We start from the raw sequence: 22,288 nt of genomic DNA, 5'->3' as shown, positions 1-22,288 counted from the left end.
AAGCAGGGATAACAAGAAGGGACATGTCACTGCCGGGACATGGCCTTTGCACCCTCACAGCCACCCAGGACCAATGATGAAGCCTGGCATCTCCATCCCCATCCCTGGAATTCCCCATATTACCTGTGTCAAGTGAGGCACGGAGCTGGAAATGGAGCTTCTCCGAGGCTGGATCATAGGAGGCTTTGATGGCGCTGGCACGGATGTGCTGCACCCAGGGGGGCTGCGGGCCCACAGGGGGGTCGTACGTGATGGTATGATTGCAGCGGGCACGGGTGATGTGCCTGTCCCACACGAAGGTCTGCACCGAGCCCCCCAAGAGCTGCCCCACGCCCGTCTGCACATAGCGCTCGCTGAAGTCCTGGGGAGAGGGCAAGGAGGGTGTCAGGCTCCAGACACCCCCCTGGACCCCAGCACGGGAGTCGTGGCCCCACGGGGAGGACAGGCAGCACCAGCACCTGCAGCAGCACCGCAGCCTTGCCAATGCTCTCTGGCACGGAGCCACTGATCACGGTCTCCAGCAGCAAAGCACCAGTAGGATCCATGCCCCGGGCGAGGTGGGTGACCCGCAGCAGCTCCCCTGCCGGGGGGGGAGCAGTGAGGGGCTGCCCATGCCACCCCCAAACACAGCTCCATCACCACTGCAAAGCTCAGCCCAGTGACAGGCTAGATAGAGGCTGAGCTGGGCAGGACCAGGGGGTGCTCCTGGCATCTCTCACCTGTGCCAAACTCCAGCTGCGACTCGTGCCGGAAGGTGCCCCGGGTGAGCAGGAACCCTCTCCGGGCCTCCCCACTGGTGTGTGCCAAGGACCAGTAAACGGGGGCGATGATGGCGACCAGCACCCGCATCAGCGGCCCTGGGTGTGGAGGAGAAAGGGTGTCACCACAGAGGGCTCCCAGCCCTCCTCAGCCCCCTCACCATAGGGCACCAGAGAGACCAGGGGGTGCTGCTTGGGGGGAGGACGATAAATAGATAAATAAATATCTTTTCTCCAAGATTTTCACCCGACACAGGTCAAAATTGTCCCTGGGTGAGGGTGGGGGTGACCACCTACCGACAGCGGGTGGGATGCTGCCAATGCTGCTCTGGACGGCGGCAGTGCTGGAGTGCGGGTCATCCAGCACACTGGCATCAAGGGTGGCGATGCTGAGCTTGTGAGCGTTGATGACGCCAACCAGGCTGCCCCGCACGCGGCGCGGCTCCCCTGGGGCGAAAGGGACAGGGGCAGCGGCGTTGGGGCTGCTGTCCCACAGGCAAGCAGGGTGTTTCCCTGTCTCCCTTCTCAGTAATTCGTGTGTCAAGAAACCTCATTTTCTGACATGAGGGCAGCCAGAGCAAGGTGGGCATCATCCCGACCTGCCTGTGAGCAGAGTCCCCCAAAGATCTCACGGTGTGGGCAGCGTGGCTCCACGTCGGCAGGGGATGCTGCGAGTGTGGCCTCGTGCCTTTTGCTCACTGATGTGCACTAAAGCCCCCTCCCCAAATCTTGCTCTGTATCAGACCCCACAGCCCTGGTCCCAGCCTCAAGCTTTTAGCTGCTTCTCCTCAGCAGCCACACCAAGGGCACCCAGCACTTCCTCCACGCTGCCAGCCAGCCATGCCCTCTGCTCCCCAAGGGGCAGCAGGAGAGGATGTGCCTGTGCGCTGAGCAGAGAGCCCCTGGGAAATGGGAATGTAATCACGGGTGGCAAATGCAGGAAGGTTGAGGAGAGACAAGCAGGGGTGGCACATGGCAACTGCTCGGGCATGGGTTTGTCTGGGCTCAGCAGTGGGAGAGAGGAGAGGACAAAGCAGAGCATGAATCAAGGGGTGCAGAGCAAGAAAGGAAAGGCAACACCCCCACCAAATGACCATGTTGGGGGTCTTACCCCAGGGTGTAAGAGCCCTACAGGCAGCCCTAGCCCCCCAAGACAGCCAGAAGCCCCTGGGCAGCACCCACCTCGGACAGCCAGGGCGACGTGGGCAATGGCAGACCCCAGGGCGTTGCGAGCGAGGCAAGAGTAGCTGCCGGCATCGCGGTGGCTGACAGCCGGCAGGAGCAGCGTGGCATTGGGCAGGACGCGGGTGTGGAGACCCTCAGGCAGTGGCTGCCCATCCCGCCACCACTCCACGGAGGGGGTGGGCTCCCCCAACACGGCGCAGTGCAGCAGCACCCGTTGCCCGGCGTGGACGGTCATCACCCGCGGCATCACCACCACCATGGGGGCACCTGGGCAGGGAGAGGGATGCAGGCAGTGCCACAACATCCCGGCAGTGCTGGGGCCATTCCCCAGGGGTACGGGGTGGTCCAGAGGCTGGAGCAGGTGACATGATTTGCAGTCCCTCAAAAAGAGGGTGCACGGGGGGCAGCACTCACTCTGCAGGGCCAGGGTGACAACTTTTGCTGCTGTGCCTGCGTCGTTCTCTGCCACGCACTGGTAGTGCCCTGCGTCAGCGCTCTGGTGGTACCGACGGCATTAGCACCATGCTTGGCTTTGCCACAAAAGCTCTCTGTAACACGCTGGTACCCTCCAGTACCCACTCACCTCCACAGTGTGGATGGCCAGGGAGCCGTTCTGCAGCTGGCGCAGGTGCCTGTCGGCTGCCACCGGCACCCCGTCCTTGCTCCAGCGGATGAGGGGTGCAGGGTGGCCCCGGGCATCACAGTCAAGAAGGGCATTGCCTCCAGGGGGCTCCACCTGGTAGGTACTGGGGTCCCCAGATATGATGGGTGCCTCTGGGGAGAGGAGAGAGTTGGCAGAGGAGGAGGGCTGGCCAGGCACCCCGGTTTCCATGTTGGCACCTACCTCTGACAGAGACAAAGGCGGTGGCCCTGATGGCACCAGCGCTGTTCTCAGCATGGCAGACGTAGGTCCCGCTGTCAGCATGAGTGGCCGCATCCCGCTGCAGGGTGCTCCGGCCCATCTGCCCCGACACACCATCTGCGGGGTGCAAACCCCCAGGAAGCACGGTTAGGGACCAGCTGGTTATAACCCCACACAGCCAGACATACCAGCACCCCAGGGATTCCAAAAAGCAGAAGAAGAACTGGGATGGCACCAGGATCACATCCACCCCAGAAACTCAGCATCCTCTGTCCCCCACCCTCGGTCCCCCTGCCCAGGCACAGGGCTGCCCACGCACCGGTGACAAGCTGCCCCTTGGCCGTCCAGGAGACGCGGGGCTGGGGGCTGCCCACAGCGGCACACACCAGCTCCAGCCTCTTGCCCCAGCTCACGGTGACATCCCCGGGCAGGCGGGTGAAGGTGGGCAGGGTGTGGACAGAGAGGGACACACGGCGCACGGCCCTCCCGGCCGAGTTCACCACAGTGCAGGAATAGCTCCCAGCGTCCCCTTCCTGGAGGGAGAAAAGGAGGAGGACAGGGGGTGGGCTTGGGTCTGGGGTCTGGCTGCAGCCTTGGCCCACTGGGCTGCATCTCTGCTGGCTGTTGTGTACCCAAAAAGCCACGGCTCGGCCACGGCCACTTTTTCCAGCCCATGTTAGTGAATTCATGCTGTCATAGAATCATAGAATGGTTTGGGTTGGAAGGGACCTTCAAGATCATCTAGTTCCAACCACCCTGCCATGGGCAGGGACACCTGCTACTACACCAGGTTGCTCAAAGCCTCATCCAACTTGGCCTTGAACACTCCCAGGAACGGGGCAGCCCCACAGCTTCTCTGGGCAACCTGTTCCAGTGCCTCATCATCCTTATTGTAAAAAATTTCTTCTTTAGATCTAATCTAAATCTCCTTTCTTTCAGTTTTAAGCCATTACCCCATGTCCTATCACTATATACTCTTGTCCAAAGCCCCTCTCCAGCTTTCTTATAGGTCCCCCGTAGGTACTGGGAGGCTGCTAGAAGGTCTCCCTGGAGCCTTCTCGTCTCCAGACTGAACCACCCCAACTCTCTCAGCCTGTCTGCATAGGACAAAGAACAGTGTGGCTGCCCCGACCTGCCGCACCATTGCGGAGCGCTGAGCAGTGCGGTCCCTCTGCCAAGCACAGCTGGAAGCAGCCAGGATGTGGCTCTAATAAGCGACACCTTGTCCTGCCAGCCCAGCCCAGGGACACGGCGGGCACAGAACAACCTGGGCTTTATTTTCAGCTGAGAGAGATGCTCATTTTGCAGCTCTCCGACCTCACAGCCAGCTCAGCTGCGGGAGGGGACGGTGCTCACCTGGACATCCCGGAGCAGCAGGTCCCCAGAGGGCAGGACAGTGGCCTTCCCCCCACCACCCTGCACCGCAGCTCCCTCCCGGCTCCAGGACACACGGGGCTCGGGGATGCCACGGGCAGCGCAGGGCAGCAACGTCTCCATCCCCTTCAGGACAACCAGCTCTGCCGGGCCGGCTGCAATAACGGGGGGCACTGGACGGGGAAGGAGGAGGACAGGGACTTGCTCACACCTCGACAGCCACCTTTCACAGTGAGGTGCCCGGGCAGGAGCCAAGCAGAGGAGGGGGCGAGCGCTGGGACCCCTGTCCTGCCTTACCTTGCACAATCAGCCTGGTCCTCCCTGCAGCAGTGCCTGAGGGGTTGTGGGCCACGCACAGATAGGTGCCCGCGTCCCCGGGGGAGGCCCGGAGGAGACGCAGCTGCCCGTTGGGGAGCACCTTCAGCCTGGGCTCTGCAGGGATGGGATGGAAAGGAGGGCAGGACAGAGTAGCGTGGCCATGCTGGAGCATGGACGGATGGTGTGCCAGGGCTGCTTCGCCTACAGAAGCACCCCTTCCCAGGGAGTCCCCAGGAACGGCTCCAGCAGCTGCCGCAACTGCCTTGGACAGCAGCCAGGAGCCAGGAGGACCCATGCATAGTGCCACCCAGCACCTCATTAGGATGCCTACCACCTCTGGGCACCCAAACCTCCACCCGGACAAAGGCTAGCAGGCAGCACAGGCTCTGCCAGCCTCCATCCGGCTCCCACTCACCTCCAGCGATGCCAACACCATCCTTCTGCCAGGTGACCTCCGGCCGGGGGACCCCGGTCGCCTCACAGGACAGCACCACGCTGGTGTTGACCATCACCATCACCATGCCAGGCAAGGGCTTCAAGGCAGGGGGCTCTGCAAGTGGCAGGGAAGCATTGCCCACCAGGGATCCCCCGAGGTGGGCCAAGGCATGGGGAGCCGGACCCCTGGGAGCCACGTGTACCATGCACCACAAGCCAGAGATGTTTTCGGGCTGTGCCAGCAGCGCTCCGTGCCGTGCAGGTGTAGCGGCCGGCGTGTGCAGGCAGCGCCTGCCTGATCTCCAGGGCCCCTGTGGAGACAGTGGGCAGAGGGGAGGCAGTGAGGGGGCTGGCAGGGATCCCCCACCCTGCCAGGGCTGTGCTGCCCTGTGCCCGTACCTGTGGGCAGGACGCGGTAGCCCCCTCCTCGGCTGCCCAGCTGAGCCCCATCCTTGCTCCATGACACTGTGGGTGGGGGCACACCAGAGGCGTAGCAGGTGAGGACCGCAGCGGACAGCCGGGTGACAGCCACATCCGTAAGGTCGTCAGCAATAGTGGGGGGCACTGGAGAGGTGAGGGAGGGAGGTGGGCAGGGCTGCATGGGAATGCCAAAGAGCAGCCCACCCCCATGCACATGGGCACAGATGTTTCTATTTTCCCTTTTGCCTACCCCCACGCCAAGTTCTCTAGAGAGGACCCAACCCCAACCTCAGCCCCAACATAGGGGCTGCAGCATGCCCACGTCACACCTGAGGTGCTCACAGACCCCAGGAAAGCTGCTCTTAGCAAGACTCAGAGCCCCTGGGATCTCACCGTGGACAGACACGAGGAAGACCTTGCGTGCCTCTCCGGCGGCGTTGGTGGCGATGCACTCGAACCGCCCCTCGTCCTGGGGGCCGGGGCTGGCGATGAGCAGCGACCCCGAGGACCGCAAACTGTGTGGGCAGAGCACGCGTCAGGGTCAGCCTCTGCCCCGTGGCGAGCAGCGAGAGGGAGCAAACCCCACCCTATGGTGGGACCCTTGGCAGGTGAAGTGGCTGGTGCTGTGGGTACCTGTAGGCACCGGGCAGGAGGTGCAGGCTCAGAGGGTGGCCATCCTTCTCCCACCTGATGTGGGGCTGGGGGGACCCCCAGACGTTGCAGCCCAGTGCAGCCGGCTGCTGAGCCAGCAGCGTGAGGCTGGAGGGGCCGGGGGCAATGGCGGGAGGGACTGCGGAAGGGCACAGCAACGATGAGCAGAGAACAGCAGCGCATCGTCACACCGATGAGAGCAGCTCAGCTGCGGTGGGTTGCAGGCAGATGAGTCCAGGAAGGATCCATCTGGCTCTTTCACTCACCCAGGATGTGGAGGTCCAGGCCTCGCCGGTCGGAGCCAGCGGGGCTGGATGCCATGCAGACATAATAGCCCGAATCCTGGACCTGAACAGGGTGGATTTGCAGGGACCCACCTGGCAGGAGCTGCAGCCTGGGGAGAGAGAGCAAGGGAGCCCCGTGGGTGCTCTGCCACGCGTGGGGACACACGGCTGAGAAGGCGGCCAGTACCATTGCAGCCAGGTATGGCACGTGTACGCTGAGCTGGCGTGGGGACAGACACAGCCCTTCACAGGGGGACAGCACTGTCTCTGCTCCAAGCACGCCAGAACAGCTACCAATGTGGAGGGTGGCATAATCTGAATAAGAGCCCTTGGTGCCACCAACCCATACAGCCTCATACCTGTTGCTCTCATGGAGAGGCAGGAGCTGGTCGTCCTTCCGCCATGTCACCCGGGGCATGGGCCATCCCTCTGCCTGGCACGGCAGCACCACCGAGTCGTTGAGCGGTGCCCTCACCTCCTCGGGGCCCGGCCGGATCTCCGGGGCCACTGCAGCAGCACCCAGCCGGCACGACAGAGGGTCAGAGACAGGGCTCAGGGGATGGAGAATGTCAGCCTGGACCAGCACTGGAGGCTGGGCACGATCCAACCCCCTCTTCCCATTAACCCAACCTTATGACACCCCTTAAACTGGGAACACCCCATAATGTTGGGAACACCCCATAGTGTTGGGAACACCCCATAGTGTTGCACATCCCTAAACTAACAAGGACAGAGCTGGCACTCACCAACAGCAAAGTCCCCTGGCAGGGCATCATTGCTCACCGTGAACCTCCACCTGGGCACGCAGGCTGGTGTCCCCCAGCGCAGTAGTGGCCCTGCAGCTGTACTCCCCGCCGTCCGCCACCCCCACGGCCCGAATCTGCAGGAAGCGCCCCTCGGCCAGGAGCTGCCTGTGGCTGTCCTCCTAATGCCCCCGGGAGACCCGTCAGCAGCTCTCCCTGCATCACCCTCCACCATGAGCCTGGTGAAGATGCAGCCAGCCCCTGCCCACACACTGTCCTGGGTCCCATCACACCCACCTGCAGCAGAGAGCCCTCCCGGTGCCACTCGATGCGGGACGATGGCACAGCATCCTTGGGGCACTCCAGGATGAGCTGCCCCCCTGCCACGGTGGTGACGCTGGGGGTCTCTCCAGTGCTCGCCATGCTGAGAGGTGCTGTGGGACACATGCCAGGCAAGCTAAGGGGTGCCCAGTGGGTTGGGCACCCCCATGCCTGGTCCCCCAGGGTCCTGATGACCCCCCAGCACCCTCCTCGCCACACCGCTGGGGCCGCACTACCTTGGACGCTGACGTGGAAGCTCCTGCTGTCCTCCCCAGCGGGGCTAGTGGCCAGGCAGGTGTACAAGCCAGCATCAGCCACCTACACAAAGCCAGGAGAGGGAAAAATTGAGGCACGACAAGAAAACGCAGATGGGGAGAAGAAAGAGGAGCTCCTACCTTTGTGCTCTCGATGTGGAGGGTACTCTCATTCCCCGACACAAGCCAGGGCCCTGCCAGTGGCCACCCGTCCTTCTCCCAGGTTACAGCAGGCACAGGGACACCCGTCACCACACACGTCAGCTCCAGCGGGGTGCCCACGGCAATGGACATCTCGGTGGGATGGGGGGCAGCCTCGATGCGGGGCGGCTCTGCAAGGCATACAGCGAGGTGGGTGGGCTCATCGCCTTGTTGTTCCCAAAAAATTGTCTGGCTGCCCCTCCCAAATCCTCGGGGGCAGACACGCACCCATCACCAGGAGGTGGAAGGCTTTGCTGGCCTCCCCCACCTCGTTGGCCACCAGGCAGGAGTACACCCCCGTGTCGGCCAGACCCACGGCCACCAGGCTCAGCCGCAGGCCACCTGGTACCCGGTTGCTCTGTGGCGCCAGGGGCTTGCCGTCCTTCAGCCAGGTCACCGCCGGTGCTGGGGTCCCAGTGGCTTCGCAGGTGAAGGTGACATCAGAGCCCTCGGCCACCACCTGCTCCTCGCTGCTCTCTGGGCTCTCCAGGACAGGCGGCACTGCGGAAGGAGCAGTCCCACTTAGCGGGGCTGCAGGAGCCAAGCCGGGTCCCCAGGCACTGGGGATGGGTTCAGCAATTCCCCAGTGTCCTGTGAGCACCCAGAGGTGGCTCAGCCTCCCTGGAGGGAGCTCTGGGACTGCTTATGGGCTGGTCCCACCTCGCTCCATCCTCCCTGAGCCTGCTCTGCTGGCAAAATCAGTGTTTGGGTGCCCCCCACTCTGCTCTCCCCAAATCCCCAGCTGCCCCATACCCTGTATCTGCAGGACGAAGCTGCGATCGGCCACCCCTGCCTGGCTGGAGGCAATGCAGGTGTAGAGCCCAGCATCGGAGACCTGTGCCTGGGAGATCCTACCCCATGGAGTGGGGCATGGGGATGGAGAGGAGACATCAGCTCTGGGCCCCGCCTCTGCTCCCCAAGGTCTCCATGCTGACACGCAGCCACCTTCGGGGTGCAGTTGTGGCCAACCCGGTTCACAAACCTGGGTACCAGCCCCAAAGCCTGCGGCCGAGCATCGCTCTAGGGTCACTTCTTACCGGAGGACGTGCCCAGCTGAGAACAGGGTGACATGGGGGGACAGGCGCAGGGGCAGCCCATCCTTCAGCCAGCTCACGTGCACAGGAGGGGTGCCCCGCACCCGGCACTCCAACGTCACTGCCGCAGACAGGACACCACGGACCACCTCCGAGTCATCGGCGCCAGTGTCAATGGTGGGGGGCACTGGGCAAGGGGACAGGGGCTGACGGGGCTGTCGGGGGTGGGTGGCCCCAGGGCCGCCCTGCAGACTCCAGCCCCGCTCACCCAGCACGCTCAGCGTGTGCAGCCGCGCGTCTTCGCCCGCGCTGTTGCGGGCCAGGCAGGTGTATGCCCCCGAATCGGCAGCTTGGAGCCCCTTGAGGAGCAGGGAGCTGCCATCCAGGGATATCCTGCGTGGGGAGGAGGGGGCGGTGACCTGTGTGCCCATCTCTAACTTGCCCACGGGGCACAGATGCTCTGTGCTCGGTTGCAACCCAGGCTGCAAGATTTCGGGGTGCACTGCAAGGCCAATACAGGAGGTGGGACCCTGCCAGGGTGCAGTGACCACACCAGGCTGCAGCACCACCCAGGACACCCGGGCTTGACCCAGGATGATGTTCCTCAGCAGCAGCTGTGAACAGCATCTCCCAAGCCCAAGCAGGAGGCTGGGAGAGCAGGGAGAAGCAGCGGAGCTCAGCCTGCCTTGCACTGCTCTTTCACACATGGGGAAACTGAGGCACAGCCAGGGCTGTGCCATGGCTAGCCCCTGGGGTGGTGCCCAGACTCACCGGGCATGCGAAGAGGGCTGCAGTGCCAGAGGCTGCCCGTCCTTCAGCCAGGTGATCTGGGGGGTGGGCTGCCCCTCCGCCCGGCACTCCAGCCTCACCCCCCTGCCTTCCAGCACACTGTGCTCGCTGGGGACCCCCGCGCTGGCTATCCGGGGTGCCACTGTACCCAGAAGAGAAGGAGGCTGAGGAAGAGGAGGGAGAGCCTGCAGGGACCCCCGTCACCCTGGGGAAGCCCTACCTCGCACCAGCACCACGAAGTCCTTGCGTGTTGTGGTGCCCGGGCCCCGCACCAGGCAGGTGTACCGGCCCTGGTGGAAGGGCTGCAAGGGGCTGAGCTGGAGCTGCTCCCCCCCAGACACCAGGCCCTGCTCTGGGCTGCTCTCTGCAATGAGACGGGGCCAAGGGGGATGCAGCGGTGCTCCTCCACCCAGTCGTCCCCAGGCACATTGTCATGCTCCCTCCTTCCCACCCCCAGGACCCAGGTTTGGGGATTTGGTTAAAGTAGAGGTCAGGGCTGTGCAGAGCAGGGTGTTGGCACTGTGCATCGCTGGAGCTTTGCAGGAGAGAAAAGCCACTGGTCTGGGGGTAAATCCCCGTTCCAGCAGGTAGCCCAAGGGCTGGTACCCAGAGAGCTCACCCCCAGAGCTCTCCATCACATCCCATGCCCACCTCCCATCGTTTCAGCCTCTTAAAAAACATGCAGGGAAAATGCCAGCCCCCTCCTGCTCTGCCTCCTTCCCTGTGAGGCCCTGCAGGTCTCCTGCAGCTGGATTAGAAACGGGGAAACTGAGGCAGGACTGCTTGAGGTGTGGCAGTTGGGAGGCTCGGGGCCGCAGCCCAGCATGGCGTCCCCCTGTGCACGTACCCAGCGGGCTCCCGTCCTTCAGCCAGGTGACGGCAGGCGCGGGCACACCAGTCACTTGGCAGGTCAGGACGAGGGGGGTCCCCACGTCAGCATCCAGCGTCTCCTGCTGCAGGTCCTCGATGCCTGGGGAGGAAGAGCAGGAACGGGGTGTGTGAGCAGGAACACACGCACCAGGGTTTGCCATCAGCTCCTCGGAAGCTTACCGTGGACGGCGAGGATGAAACGCTTCTCGTCCCGGCCGGCTGCGTTCAGCGCCACGCACGTGTATGTGCCCGAGCTGGAAAGCTGCAGGCGAGGGAGCTGCAGCACCCGCGAGCCTGGAAAGGGAGAGCAGGGAGTCAGGGCAGGCTGGAGCTGGGACGGAGCCCAGGCCACCATGCTGGCAAGCTGACTCATCCCCAGCACAGCCAGCCAAGCTCCATGCAAGGGGTGTCTGGCCAGCAAAGTCTCCCTTGGAGGTCTGATGCCTCACAGTGCACAGGAGAAGGGTGCTGAGCTCCTGCGGAGTGGCAGCGCAGAGTTTGCAGGATGCAACCTTGGTCCTTTCCAGAAGGGACCGCCCAGCAGGGAGTCGTTAGCGTGTGGTTACGGCTGAAAGTCTGAGCTCCAGTCCCGCACGCGGTAAGGACAGGTTAGGGGAGTCAGAGCCCACCCTCGAGAGCCGGTGGCTGTGTCAGGCCTGGGGGACACGCTGCCGTCCTCGCTCATCCCAACGCACCTGGGGTGACGGTCACCTCCTCACTGAGCCGCAGGATGTGGCCATCCTTGTACCAGGCAACCTCTGCAGCGGTGTCGGACTGGACATCACACACCAGGGAGACGCTGCCATTGACGACGCCGTCGATGCTTTCAGGGTTTGCGCCCACAATCCAGGGTGCTTCTGCTCCGCACGCCCCGACAGACAGTGCCAGAGGGGAACTATCACTGTGGAGCTGAGCTCCCCCCAGGAGGAAACACACACCGAGCACCTCGCCTGCTCGGAGTGTGCCGGCATGTCCGTCTGCTCCCACTGGGTGAGCGTGACAAGCACGGGGGACTGAGGTGGCCATGTGGCTCAGGAGTCACGGGAGACTCCGGAGGAAGAGGGGGCAAGAGGGGTGGTAAATTGGGGGGGGGGAAGGGTGACAGGGGTGCCTTACCCTGCACAGTGAGGGCAAAGTGCTTCTCAGCTGAGCCAGCCGGGTTCTCGGCCACGCACGTGTAGCTGCCTGTGTCACCCGTCTCCACCATGGCCACCTGCAAAGGGGGAGCAGAGCCCTGCTGAGGGCTGCCCCGAGCCAAGGAGCTGCTGGGGCTCCCACCGGGACCTCGGCACTTGGAAGGACCAGGGCATCCCCCTCCCTGGGGAGAGAAAGGTGCCCTGTCCCCTCCACGCAGTGTTTCCAATGTCTCCCCCCAGCACAGCCACTCTGCCCAGGCGGATGCCAACCTGCAGGACTGTGCCACCCTCCAGGAGCTGATGCCGTTGGCCAACCACAACGGGGACACCATTCCAAAGCCAGGACACCACAGGCACCGGGTGCCCGGTGGCTTCGCACGTGAAATGGACAGTGCCATTGACAGCGGCCGTCACCTCCTCAGCCAGGTCCTCCATGCCATCACGGATGGCCGGGGCAGCTGGAAGCAGGTGGTCACGGGGCTGTCACACGCCTCCACCCACTCCCTGCCCAGTCCCGTACTCACTCAGCACCTCCAGCACGTAGTGCAGGCGGTCCTGTCCTGCCGCATTGGCCGCCTCGCAGGTGTACCTGCCCGCGTCCTCCTCCCGCACCACTGGCAGCTGCAGCACCCGGCCCCCTGTGGCAAAGGGCAGGGTCAGGGCAGGGGACGGGGAGGGCTCCGCGGGGGTCGGGTGGTCCCCTCCAACCTCCCTCTCCCACCTCACAGTGCCTGAACCCCTGTACAGCCCTAGCAAGACATGGTCCTGCTCTTGCAGGTCTCATGGGTGCTGTGCATGCTGGCAGCAGCAAAGGGACAGGATCTGACCCCCTCGTGCTATGGATGCTTCTCAACCCACGGAGATGCTGCAGGAAACCCCCCAGACCCCACACCAAGGATCCATTCCTGTTACCTAGCAGCATCAGCACCCCTGGGCCAGGGGAGAGGGGCTCCCCATCCTTGTACCAGGTGAGCCGGGGGGGTGGGATGGCATTGGTGTCACAGTAGAGTGCAGTGGGCTGGTTGAGGACAGCCTGCCGGTGCTCTGTCACCTCTCCATCCTGGTCTTCCTCCTGGTAGAAGATCTCAAGGGCTTCTTTGGGGCTTGTCTGTTGCTGGAAGAGGGGTGGCACTGTGGGGACAGGCTGCAGTCAGATGTGGGGAAGGGGAACTCACACCTCCAGGTGCAACCAGAGCATCTGTTCAGGCTTCACTGGGGCCAAGGAGATGCTCGTTTTCCAGCAGATACAAACCCTCTTCCTGCTCACCCTGCCCTACTCCTACCAAGGGATTCCACCAAGGACCCCTTCTCCTCGTGCTGAGACACCCACTCCTCCAGGCACTGGCTGGCCACCCAGGGCTCACCTTGGACGTGCACAATGAAGTCCCTGTCATCTTCACCCACGGCGTTGGTAGCAACGCAGGTGTAGTGCCCCGAATCTGAGACACTGGCTGGTTTGATCTGAAGGACCTGCCCCTCGCTGAGGATCTGGAGATGGCCGGCGCTTTCCAGGAGCTGCATGGGGACCCCAGCCCCAAGGCAGGAAGAAGCAGAAGGGTGGGAGGAGGATTGCACACTCAGGTGTGGGAAAGAGACATATAAAGGGTGTCTTCCCACTCCATCCACCTAGGAGGGTCCCCAAATCCAGCAGCTCCTCCCTGGTCGCAGTTCGGACCTCACCTGCTTGTCCTTGTACCACTGGATGGTCGGCTCTGGCACAGCCCACGTCTCGCACTCCAGCATCACCGTGCTGTTGACTTTGGTTTTCACCTCTTTTGTGTCAAATTCCCCCAAAGGGTCATCTCTGACAATCTGAGGAGGAACTGGTGGGGAGAGATGACACAGCTGGGATGAGAGAAGAGCCCCCAAAAGCTCTTGCTCTGCCCTGATTAGCAACAGGCAGCATCTCAGGGTGCCACTGACACCCCTGGTCAGACCCCCCTTCATTCTCCCCAGACTAGACCAGAGGCTTTTTGGGGCCACATGCTGCACCAGCTGCAAGAGGTGCAGCTCCCCAAGATGAAGGCATGGGAAGGGAAGGAAGGGGCCCTGGCCCCGTTAGGGCAGTGGCATCGCTGCAGCAATTAGGAAGGACATGGAGAGCTCCCGCACCCAGGACTTTCACGGCGTAGTTCTTCACAGCCTCCCCGACCTCGTTGGCCACGATGCAGCTGTACGTGCCCGCGTCCTCTTCCTGGGCATTCAGTATCTGCAGCCCGTGGCCATCTGGGCAAAGAAGAGTCTTCTGAGAGGGTTGTCGCTCACAGCCACAGCTGTCTATCTCCATGCAGCAGAAGGCGGCATCTTAAATAACCTGCTGGTCATCTGCAAGCCTCACTTGAGGGGTCTAACACTCTTCTAGAGCCTGGTTTCCAGGCTTATGCCAACCAGTGCTGTCTCACTGATGCTGCTGAAGAGGCTCTAGCTATGATCAGATGATGCAACATATGGAAGAGCAGCATGTACCTGATGGGCTGGGCCCCCAGGGTCCTGCAGGACCATGACTTCTCACCATCCCACTGCCCCAAACCACAGTCAGACCCAGAAAAGGTCCCACTCCCCCAGGCATGCAGCAAGGGGCCACCACAGTCATGCAGAGCCTATGGACACCAGCACTGTACCAGGGAGCAGGTAGATGTTTCTAGATACTTCGAGAGGAACTTCATCCTTGAGCCAGGTGATGTTGGGAGATGGGTAGGATGGAGCCTCACAGACCAGGGAGATGGGGTTGTTGATAATCACTGTGACTTCTTCTGCAGCAGCATCGTGGGCGTCTCCAGCAAAGGTAGGACTGCCTGCAGAGACATACTTGCATGGCAGATCAGCATTAGCACCCGCTTACGCTTCCAAATGCTTTATTCCCCCACCACGGAGCATGATCTGAGTTCAGGGAGTTGGACTTGACCACAGCACAAGCCCAGCTTCAGACTCTGCCCTCCAAAAGCACAGGGGACGCAGAAGACACTCTCCCCCTTCCCACCAGCCACCATAGAGCTGGATCCTGCACCATCAGAGCTGGATCCTTTATGCCCGTCCAAGAGGTCTCATGAAGGCTTTGAGGCAAGTACAGGACCTCACACCATGCTGCTGGCAGCACAGTTGAGGGATCCTCACCACCTACCTGGGTGGATAAATAAAAAGCCCTCTAAGCCAACATCCCCTGCTCACACCTGAAAATCTGCCTCCACCCAAAGGCACCTCATACCTGAAACATCTAGCAGGTAGTGCTTGGTTTGGTTTGCCACAGAGCTGGAGGCCACGCAGGAGTAGCGGCCGGTGTCAGACAGGGATGCTTGAGGGATGTGGAGCACGGAGCCATCAGGGGAGATGGAGAAGGTGTCTCCATGGGGCAGAGGGTGGCTGTCTTTCAGCCAGGTGATCTTAGGCTGGGGGTTGCCTGTGCAGGGTGGAAAGCAGGTTTTAGTCTTCATGCAAAGTTTCTCCATGCATGTGCACAGCCTGACCGGGGTCACTGTGCCGGAGCTTTTCTGGGAATCAGGGACGTCAGCCCAAATCCAAAGTTATCGTGATCTGGATTTCAGAGACTGCTGGATGAGCCAGCAAGAAGAAAGAAAACTGTCCTGAGTAGGAGGTGATTAATTACTCCCATCACTAAAGGAGAAAACAGATGAGAGGAATTTTAGCTCCATTTGGGAAAGATTAGATCTTATGTTGTGGAACAAGCTCCCCGCGTGGGTGCCCCCTCCCCAGCGCTTCCCGGACAGCCCAACTGTACAGCCAGGAACTATCCCAAAAAAGCTTTTCAGCTGATCTCAGCTGTTTGCTTGACATCGACTGGAGCCATCCGTTTGCTCTGCACCCCAAAAGCTTACGCAAGCTGGCTGTCCCCAAGCCCCATCTCCCACCTGCTGATGCCACCTCCGCTCCCCGTGTGATGCTCACCCACAGCCAGGCAGGACCAGGTGACAGGGTGGCCCTCAGGCACTTCGGTGGTCTCTTCTTCATCCGCATTCTCAATGTGGGGAGGAACTAGGAACACGAGCCACCGGGGACCTGAGCAGCCATCTAGCTTCACCGGGCCTCCAAGCTCACAGGCTAAGATACAACAGACTCCAGCACTGCAGCTCCCACCACACCCAGTCTTAATTCCTGACTATCCTTGCAAGGCTGAAGCTCTGAAATCCCACCAGGAATCGTGCAGCAGATGGAGGACCCCTCCTTACCCAGGACCTCCACAAGGAAATGCCTTCTGGCCTCCCCAGCTACGTTGCTGGCCAGGCAGGAATAGTGGCCACCATCCTCGGCTCGTGCATGGGTGATCCTCAGCAGCCAGCCCCCTGGAAGCATGGAACAGAGAGGTCTCAGGGCCCCGATCCAGGCACCAGCCCATCCCAGCAGTTCTCCTGCAGAACTGAAGCTCCGCCACATTTAAACCCATCAGCTTTGGAGTAAAACATGTTCCTGAAGTGCTTGTCTCTCACAGTGTCCATGCCTCGTCGCTGACCTGAAAGCACATGTGCGTGCTCGCTGGGGGTGACAGGAGAGCCATTCCATGACCAGGTGACCACAGGCAAGGGAACACCGGTGGCCTCACAGGTCAGTGTCAGGGATCCATGCAGAGAGATGCTGATGTTGGTTGTCGATCCAGATCCTTGAATGAACTCAGGAGGAACTGAGGAGACAGAAAAGCGTGGACATTCATTTGTAAAGCAGCCAAGACAGCAAAGGAGCAAGGGAAAGGGGCAAACTCGGCTTGTTCCCACCCTCCTGCTTGTACAGTTTGAGGACACAACCCCAGAAGGACCACTGACATCACCTGAAGTCGTTGACTTTGAAGACGTTATGGGACAGGTGACCCACAGCAAGTATGTGCCACTTACCTGCCCCCCCAAGCCCACACTTACATATGTGACACTAGGCTGGCCACATGCCCCGAGCCACCACAGGCCTCTTCCAGCCCAAGTGCTTGATACCTTGGCCCATGAGGTTTCCTCGAGTCCTTGGGAAGTAGATGACTTTATACAGTGTGAGATGACCTGCTCTGATGACCCTGCGAAGAAACTCCTGCCTGATAGACCCAGCTCTACAGCTATATTGCCTGGAGAATCCCCCTTCTGACCCAAGACTTTCTACATGCTGGGTTTTCCAAGATCTACTCCACATCAGGTCGCTCCATGCATCAAACACGCGGTGGGACATCACCACCCTCCTGAACCTGCCTGCATCCATCCATACCCCCCAACCACGGCCCCGTCCCACGCCCTTACCATGCACCACAACATCAAACTCCCTCTGCTCCTGCCCCACCGCGTTTGCCACCAGGCAAGTGTAGCGTCCTGCGTGGGCCACCTCCGCCTCGGGGATGCGCAGCCGCCTCCCATGCTCCGTAAGCAGGAGTCCTTCCCCGCTGGCCACAGGCTGCCCGTCTTTCATCCATGTCACCATGGGCGGTGGCATCCCCGTGGCCTCACACTCCAAAACTGTCTCACCAGCCTTGATAACAGAAACCTTCCTCGGGGCTTTGCTGCTGCCCTGGATCCTCGGCAGCGCTGCGGGCAGAGGGACACAGGGTGGAAGTGACGCTGCAGTGACTCCCTTGGCCGCGTGCGAGTGGATACACAAACGCCATTGGACCGGACAGCAGGGGGGTGAAGACAACGTGAGCGGGTGCAGCCAGTGCGATTGGGCTGCTGGAGTGAGAACCAGCTGCAACCAGCGTGGAGCCAAGAGTGAAGCTGGAGGGACAAGGCTAACCCAGCTAGCAGCGTCCTTTCCAAACACCCAAGGCAGCAGGCAATGGCTGGGAGCTTTTGGGTCCAGATGGACCTTGCATCAAGAGATATCTCTTCACCTTCGGCCACCCCTACAGGTCCTCTGTGTCTCTGGGCTCCCCCCAGCTCACCCTGCACCTCCAGGCGATGCTCCTTGCTGCTGCTGCCGGCGGCATTCCTGCACTCGCAGGTATACGTCCCCTCATCCACCAGCCGAACCTTCTCGATGTAGAGCACACCCCCTCCCATGGACACCAGCTTTGGACTCCTGGGTTGGGCAGAGAGCGGCTCCCCTGGGAGGACGAGGACAGCAGCCTCCTCTCAGGTTCCCAGCAGGACCACTTCCCACCCAGAGGCTGGACACTGCTCAATGTAAAGCACTCCTTGCTCCAAGGAGACTGACATCTGTCTGGTGGGTCAACACGTGTGGGGAGGGACGAGGCTGAGAAGCAGGTCCCTACCATCCTTCCACCAGCTCAGGGTGGGGAAGGGGATCCCGTGGCACTCGCAGGCCAGCCGGACGGACTGCCCCTCCAGTACGGACACAGCGGTGGGCTCTGCCAAGGAGAAGGATGGGGGCACTGCAGGGGACGAGAGGGAAGGAGCAGTTTGCCGGTGGCACTGGACAAGAGGAGAGGGGCAGCTCCCCACTGCAGCTCTGTCCCGCTGGCTGCACGACACCTGCACGCAGCTCCCCAAAAAGAACCGGCAAGCCTCCCCTGCACCAGCTCCATGTGGAAACAATAACCTTGACTTTCCAGCTACTAAGTGCACGATGCTTTTAATTGCACGTGGCCTACAGCAGAGGATGACCGAGCATCCCGCGCCAACCACGCAGGCGGGCCAAGCCCAGGCTGGCCAGACGCAGCATCGGGAGGAGCACAGCTCACGGGGAAGGTTACCTAACTCTTTCCATTATCGGATGCTGTTCTCAGTTGCTCATAAATACAGCTGGCTGGAAAACAGTAACTCCTTCCCATGAGGGATATCAATTTGTACAAGAAAAACCCCAACACCCAGAAACCCCTGAAAAACAACAACAGCAGAACCCAAACAATCTGCCCGCGCCAGGACACCAGACGTGCGTTTCCCTGGGAAGAGATCGCAGGAACAAGCCTGGATCAGAACTGGATTTTCTCTGCTCCCTGGCTGCTCGCCTGCAGGACTCCCACAGCTGGCCTAGAGCATCCCCAAGAGCAGCCAGACCCTGGCTCAGCCCCGGCACTGCTGACGCGCTGAACAGCGAGCGAAAGCAGCCAGTGCCCGTCCTGGCAGCGGCCCGGGAACCACCGATCCCGACTCAGGCAGGGAGAGAAGGGGACGGCGCCAGCAGCGACCGTCACACTAAGCGCAAAGAAAGGACAGAGGAGCCCCAGCAACGGCAAGGAAATCCCTTCAGTCTCCTGCCCAGATTTTGGAAGGACATCTCTTCTGCATCGGCACTGCAACCTCCCCCCGAGACTTGAGCAGACACCGGCGTTTTCCCCTCGGGCACCCATTCTGGTGGGGACTCCCCACCACCTCCAGCTGCATCATTTTGCAGAGCCTTAATATTTTAGGGTTAGTGTTTTCCAAGCCAGTCAGCTACCCCAGATACATATTATATATATGAACAAATGGCATATAACATAGCATATATGCCTCTATAGTATAAATATTGTGTGTGTGTATATATATAGTATGCGTATATACACACACTATATTTGCCCCGAAGGGCTGTTTCAGCCACAGTAGCCCTTACCCCACACGCTGAGGTCGTAGTGTTTCTCGGGGTGGCCGGGCACCTGGCATGTGTACCTGCCCTCATCCTGCACGCTGGCACGCCCGATCTGCCGGAGCAAGCAGACACTAGGATGCTCTGCAGCAGAGCCAGATCACACAGCCCTGCCGTGGGGGGACTCTGTAGCAGCAGAAGCCATGGGAATGGGATCGGCATGAGGGGTGGGAATGGTGCTGAGCCATGGGCAGCAGGGAGGGACACCCCTTCCCTCTGCACCCGCACTCTCCCAAGGATGGGGAGGAGGAGATGAAGGTCTTGACAGCTCTATTTCCCCTCCCGTCCTCTGCAATACTGCAAAATGTCACCTGGAGCACGGTCCCCTCTGCAGACAGCCACACGCCCGGCTTCGGTGTGAGCAAGTTCCCGTCCTTCAGCCAGCGGGACCCCCGAGGGGGGACCCCAGGGACCGGGCACTCCAGTGTCACCGGCTGGTTGACAATGACAGAGACGTTCTCCTCCTCACCCAGGGTGGTGGTGGGAACTGGAAAACAGATCAACAGGGCAACACCTTCCCCTAGCCACCCGCCTTGGCACCCCTCCCCAGGGCAGCGGAGCAGCCCCATAGTCCCGAGCGTCACTTCCCACCCTACAGCTGCTCTGGTGGGATGGGGCCAGGACCCACGGGGTACTTACACCGCACCTCAAGGGTGGCCTCACGTCTGTCTTCCCCCACGGCACTGGTGGCTACACATGTGTATGTCCCTGAGTCCTGGAGGCGAGCAGAGGGCAGGGACAGCACCTGCCCACCAGACAGGATCTGTGCTCCCCAAGAAGCAGAAAGAGCCCAGATGAGCACGAAACCGGAGAGACTGGAAGGCAGCTGCGCTGCAAGCTGGCACACGGGTACAGGGATGGGTGGGCACAAGCCTGCCTTGAGCCTGTCCTTGTCACGCCCCAGGGACCCTCTGCCCACCCGTACCCATCATGGCAGGAAAGCCCAGCACAGGGCTGGGCAGGTCTGGACAACGTTGCATCTGCTCAGCTCCAGCAATCGTTTGGTTTTGTATTGGTTTTTTGTTTGTTTTGGTTTGGTTTTTTTAAGTCAGAAAAAGGAAAAGGAGCATCTTCCTGGAGGCACGTGCCCAGCAAGCCCCCCCCTCCATCAGGAGCTCTCTCACCTGTGGACCACCTGCCACCACGCTGGTCATGGGATTGCCATCCTTCAGCCACAGCAGCACGGGAGCTGGGGTCCCCGTGGCATCATACTCCAGTGTCACCGGCTCATCCATCACCACCGTGACGGGGCTGGGGCCAGCTGTGATCCGCGGTGGCACTGGGAGGCGACAGAAAAATGTCACCGGGAACACACGGTTGCAAAAGGGACAGGGTGAGTAGGAAACACCATGGTGTGGCCCAGGCAACACCCATCCATGGGGCCATGGCTTTTCCAGGACATTATTTGGGATGGACATGGAGGATTGCATGGCTGGAACAGCAAACGGGGGAGAGGACAGGGGCTCTGCTAAAGCCATCTTCCAGAGACATGTCCCGAGGGCTGGGACAATCCCGTTGGTCCCATGCGGACACAAGAGGTGCTGGGGGGGACACTCAGCTCTTGGACAGCCACAGCCCATCACTGCTCGCCGCAGACTCACCAGTCACCCGCAGGCTGTACCAGAGCTCAGTGAAACCGGCCATGTTGGAGGCCACGCAGCGGTAGCTGCCAGCGTCAGAGAGCTGGGCACGCTGGATCTCCAGGTGCTTCCCATCCCTGGACAAGGTCCGACCTGGTCCGGCCAAGAGCTGCTCATGCCCCTTGTACCAGGTGATGTCTGGAGGGACACAGGGAGCCGAGTCATAAGGAGCGATGCTGCTGCCCCGCTCACCGAGGAGACCCAGGGAAGCCCCAGGGATGAGCAAGAGCTGATGGAGAGAACCAACTCACTGGGAGCCGGCAGCCCCGAGGCCAGGCACTCCAGGGATGCTGTGCTGTTCTCCAGGACGGCCAGGTCCACCGTGCTGGGTTCGATGTTCGGAGGCACTGCAACCCGGCACCCACAGTCACTGGCTCTGCGTGGCCCAGGCTGGCTGCAGCCACACAGTGCAGTGCCACAGGGCACGCCGGGCTCGCTGGGGGCTCTCAACACACATCGAGTCCTGGGAGAGCCACGGCCAGGGCTCACTCCCCACACTGGGAAGGGATCACGTCACCACACGGTGCCACTGCTGCTCCCTAAGTACCTAGCAGGTTTGTTCCCATCCCAATGGGACATTGTCCTGGTTTCGGCTGGGATAGGGTTAATTTTCCTCTTAGTAGCTAGAACAGGGCTGTGTTTTGGATTTAGTGTGGGATTTGGTATGAGAAGAATGTTTACAACGTACTGGTGTTTTAGTTGTTGCTAAGAAATAAGGAGCTTTCAACCTCCCGTGCTTTGCCAGCGTGCAGGTGCACAACGAGCCGGGAGGGAGCACGGCCGGAGCGAAGGACCCACAGCCCCTGGCTTCGGATGCGGGTTTAGGCCCAAATTGCCTACAAAATATTCCATTTCATGCAATGTCATGCTCAGTATATAGATGAGGGTTGGCCGGGAGGCTCGCTCTCTTTTCCAGGACTGAGGTTTGGGATTTCTCTCTGGGATTGCTAGCTGGGGCCGGGATGGGTGTTGGTCAGTGGGTGGTGAGCAACCGCACTGTGCCTCACTCGTTTGTATATTCTACTATTATTATTCTTGTCATTATTACTTTTAATTTTATTTTATTTCAATTATTAAATTGTTCTTATCTCAACCCATGAGTCTCCTTCCCTTCACCCTTACGATTCTCTCCCGCATCTCCGGGGGCAGGGGAGGGCGAGTGAGTGGCTACGTGGTGTTCTGTCGCGGGCCAGATTAAACCCGTGACAGACATTCATCCGTCCCGGGCAGGGATCTCTGCTCCCTGCCTGGTCTCACCCGCCACCTTCAGCACCACATCCTGCCATGCTGACCAAGGGGTGCTCTGGCCAGAGGGGAAACAGCGCTGGGAGTAGATGATCCACCAGAAAGAATCCATTGAAGATGGATGCTATGGTTTACTGTGGTGTCAGCAGCCACCAGCTCTCAGTCTCATTAACAAAGAGCAAGATCCCAATGGATCAAGCCAGTGACCCTACACCTCCCAAAAATCAGGAACAAGAACATACACCTCTTTGGCCAGCCACGT

At 61.0% G+C, this 22,288-nt stretch overlaps 1 protein-coding gene across 1 annotated transcript in view; it reads right to left on the bottom strand.

Annotated features, from left to right (window-relative positions):
* The window catches only part of HMCN2 (hemicentin 2), a 36,977-nt gene that overhangs the window by 2,024 nt on the left and 12,665 nt on the right, over nt 1–22,288 (bottom strand). Inside the window, exons 26-62 of the mRNA XM_086625056.1 lie at nt 21,033–21,128; nt 20,743–20,919; nt 20,266–20,420; nt 19,781–19,904; nt 19,453–19,628; nt 19,109–19,196; nt 14,257–14,430; nt 13,748–13,861; nt 13,316–13,458; nt 13,000–13,150; nt 12,548–12,766; nt 12,160–12,273; nt 11,906–12,093; nt 11,616–11,712; nt 8,035–8,307; nt 7,747–7,937; nt 7,588–7,669; nt 7,328–7,464; nt 7,071–7,212; nt 6,647–6,794; nt 6,270–6,397; nt 5,986–6,142; nt 5,746–5,867; nt 5,332–5,496; nt 5,136–5,243; nt 4,913–5,047; nt 4,477–4,611; nt 4,162–4,352; nt 3,125–3,338; nt 2,788–2,922; nt 2,527–2,717; nt 2,358–2,439; nt 1,941–2,210; nt 1,056–1,205; nt 720–857; nt 459–580; nt 124–361 (exon numbers count right to left, since the gene is read on the bottom strand). Coding sequence (XP_086481182.1) covers nt 124–361; nt 459–580; nt 720–857; nt 1,056–1,205; nt 1,941–2,210; nt 2,358–2,439; nt 2,527–2,717; nt 2,788–2,922; nt 3,125–3,338; nt 4,162–4,352; nt 4,477–4,611; nt 4,913–5,047; nt 5,136–5,243; nt 5,332–5,496; nt 5,746–5,867; nt 5,986–6,142; nt 6,270–6,397; nt 6,647–6,794; nt 7,071–7,212; nt 7,328–7,464; nt 7,588–7,669; nt 7,747–7,937; nt 8,035–8,307; nt 11,616–11,712; nt 11,906–12,093; nt 12,160–12,273; nt 12,548–12,766; nt 13,000–13,150; nt 13,316–13,458; nt 13,748–13,861; nt 14,257–14,430; nt 19,109–19,196; nt 19,453–19,628; nt 19,781–19,904; nt 20,266–20,420; nt 20,743–20,919; nt 21,033–21,128 — 5,670 coding nt within the window. The remainder of the gene's footprint in view (nt 1–123; nt 362–458; nt 581–719; nt 858–1,055; nt 1,206–1,940; nt 2,211–2,357; nt 2,440–2,526; nt 2,718–2,787; nt 2,923–3,124; nt 3,339–4,161; nt 4,353–4,476; nt 4,612–4,912; nt 5,048–5,135; nt 5,244–5,331; nt 5,497–5,745; nt 5,868–5,985; nt 6,143–6,269; nt 6,398–6,646; nt 6,795–7,070; nt 7,213–7,327; nt 7,465–7,587; nt 7,670–7,746; nt 7,938–8,034; nt 8,308–11,615; nt 11,713–11,905; nt 12,094–12,159; nt 12,274–12,547; nt 12,767–12,999; nt 13,151–13,315; nt 13,459–13,747; nt 13,862–14,256; nt 14,431–19,108; nt 19,197–19,452; nt 19,629–19,780; nt 19,905–20,265; nt 20,421–20,742; nt 20,920–21,032; nt 21,129–22,288) is intronic.

This window comes from Tauraco erythrolophus, chromosome 22, assembly GCF_009769465.1.
Source record: "Tauraco erythrolophus isolate bTauEry1 chromosome 22, bTauEry1.pri, whole genome shotgun sequence".
NCBI lineage: Eukaryota > Metazoa > Chordata > Aves > Musophagiformes > Musophagidae > Tauraco > Tauraco erythrolophus.
The sequence above is the reverse complement of the archived record's forward strand: the minus strand, read 5'-3'. Positions and strand labels throughout refer to the sequence as shown.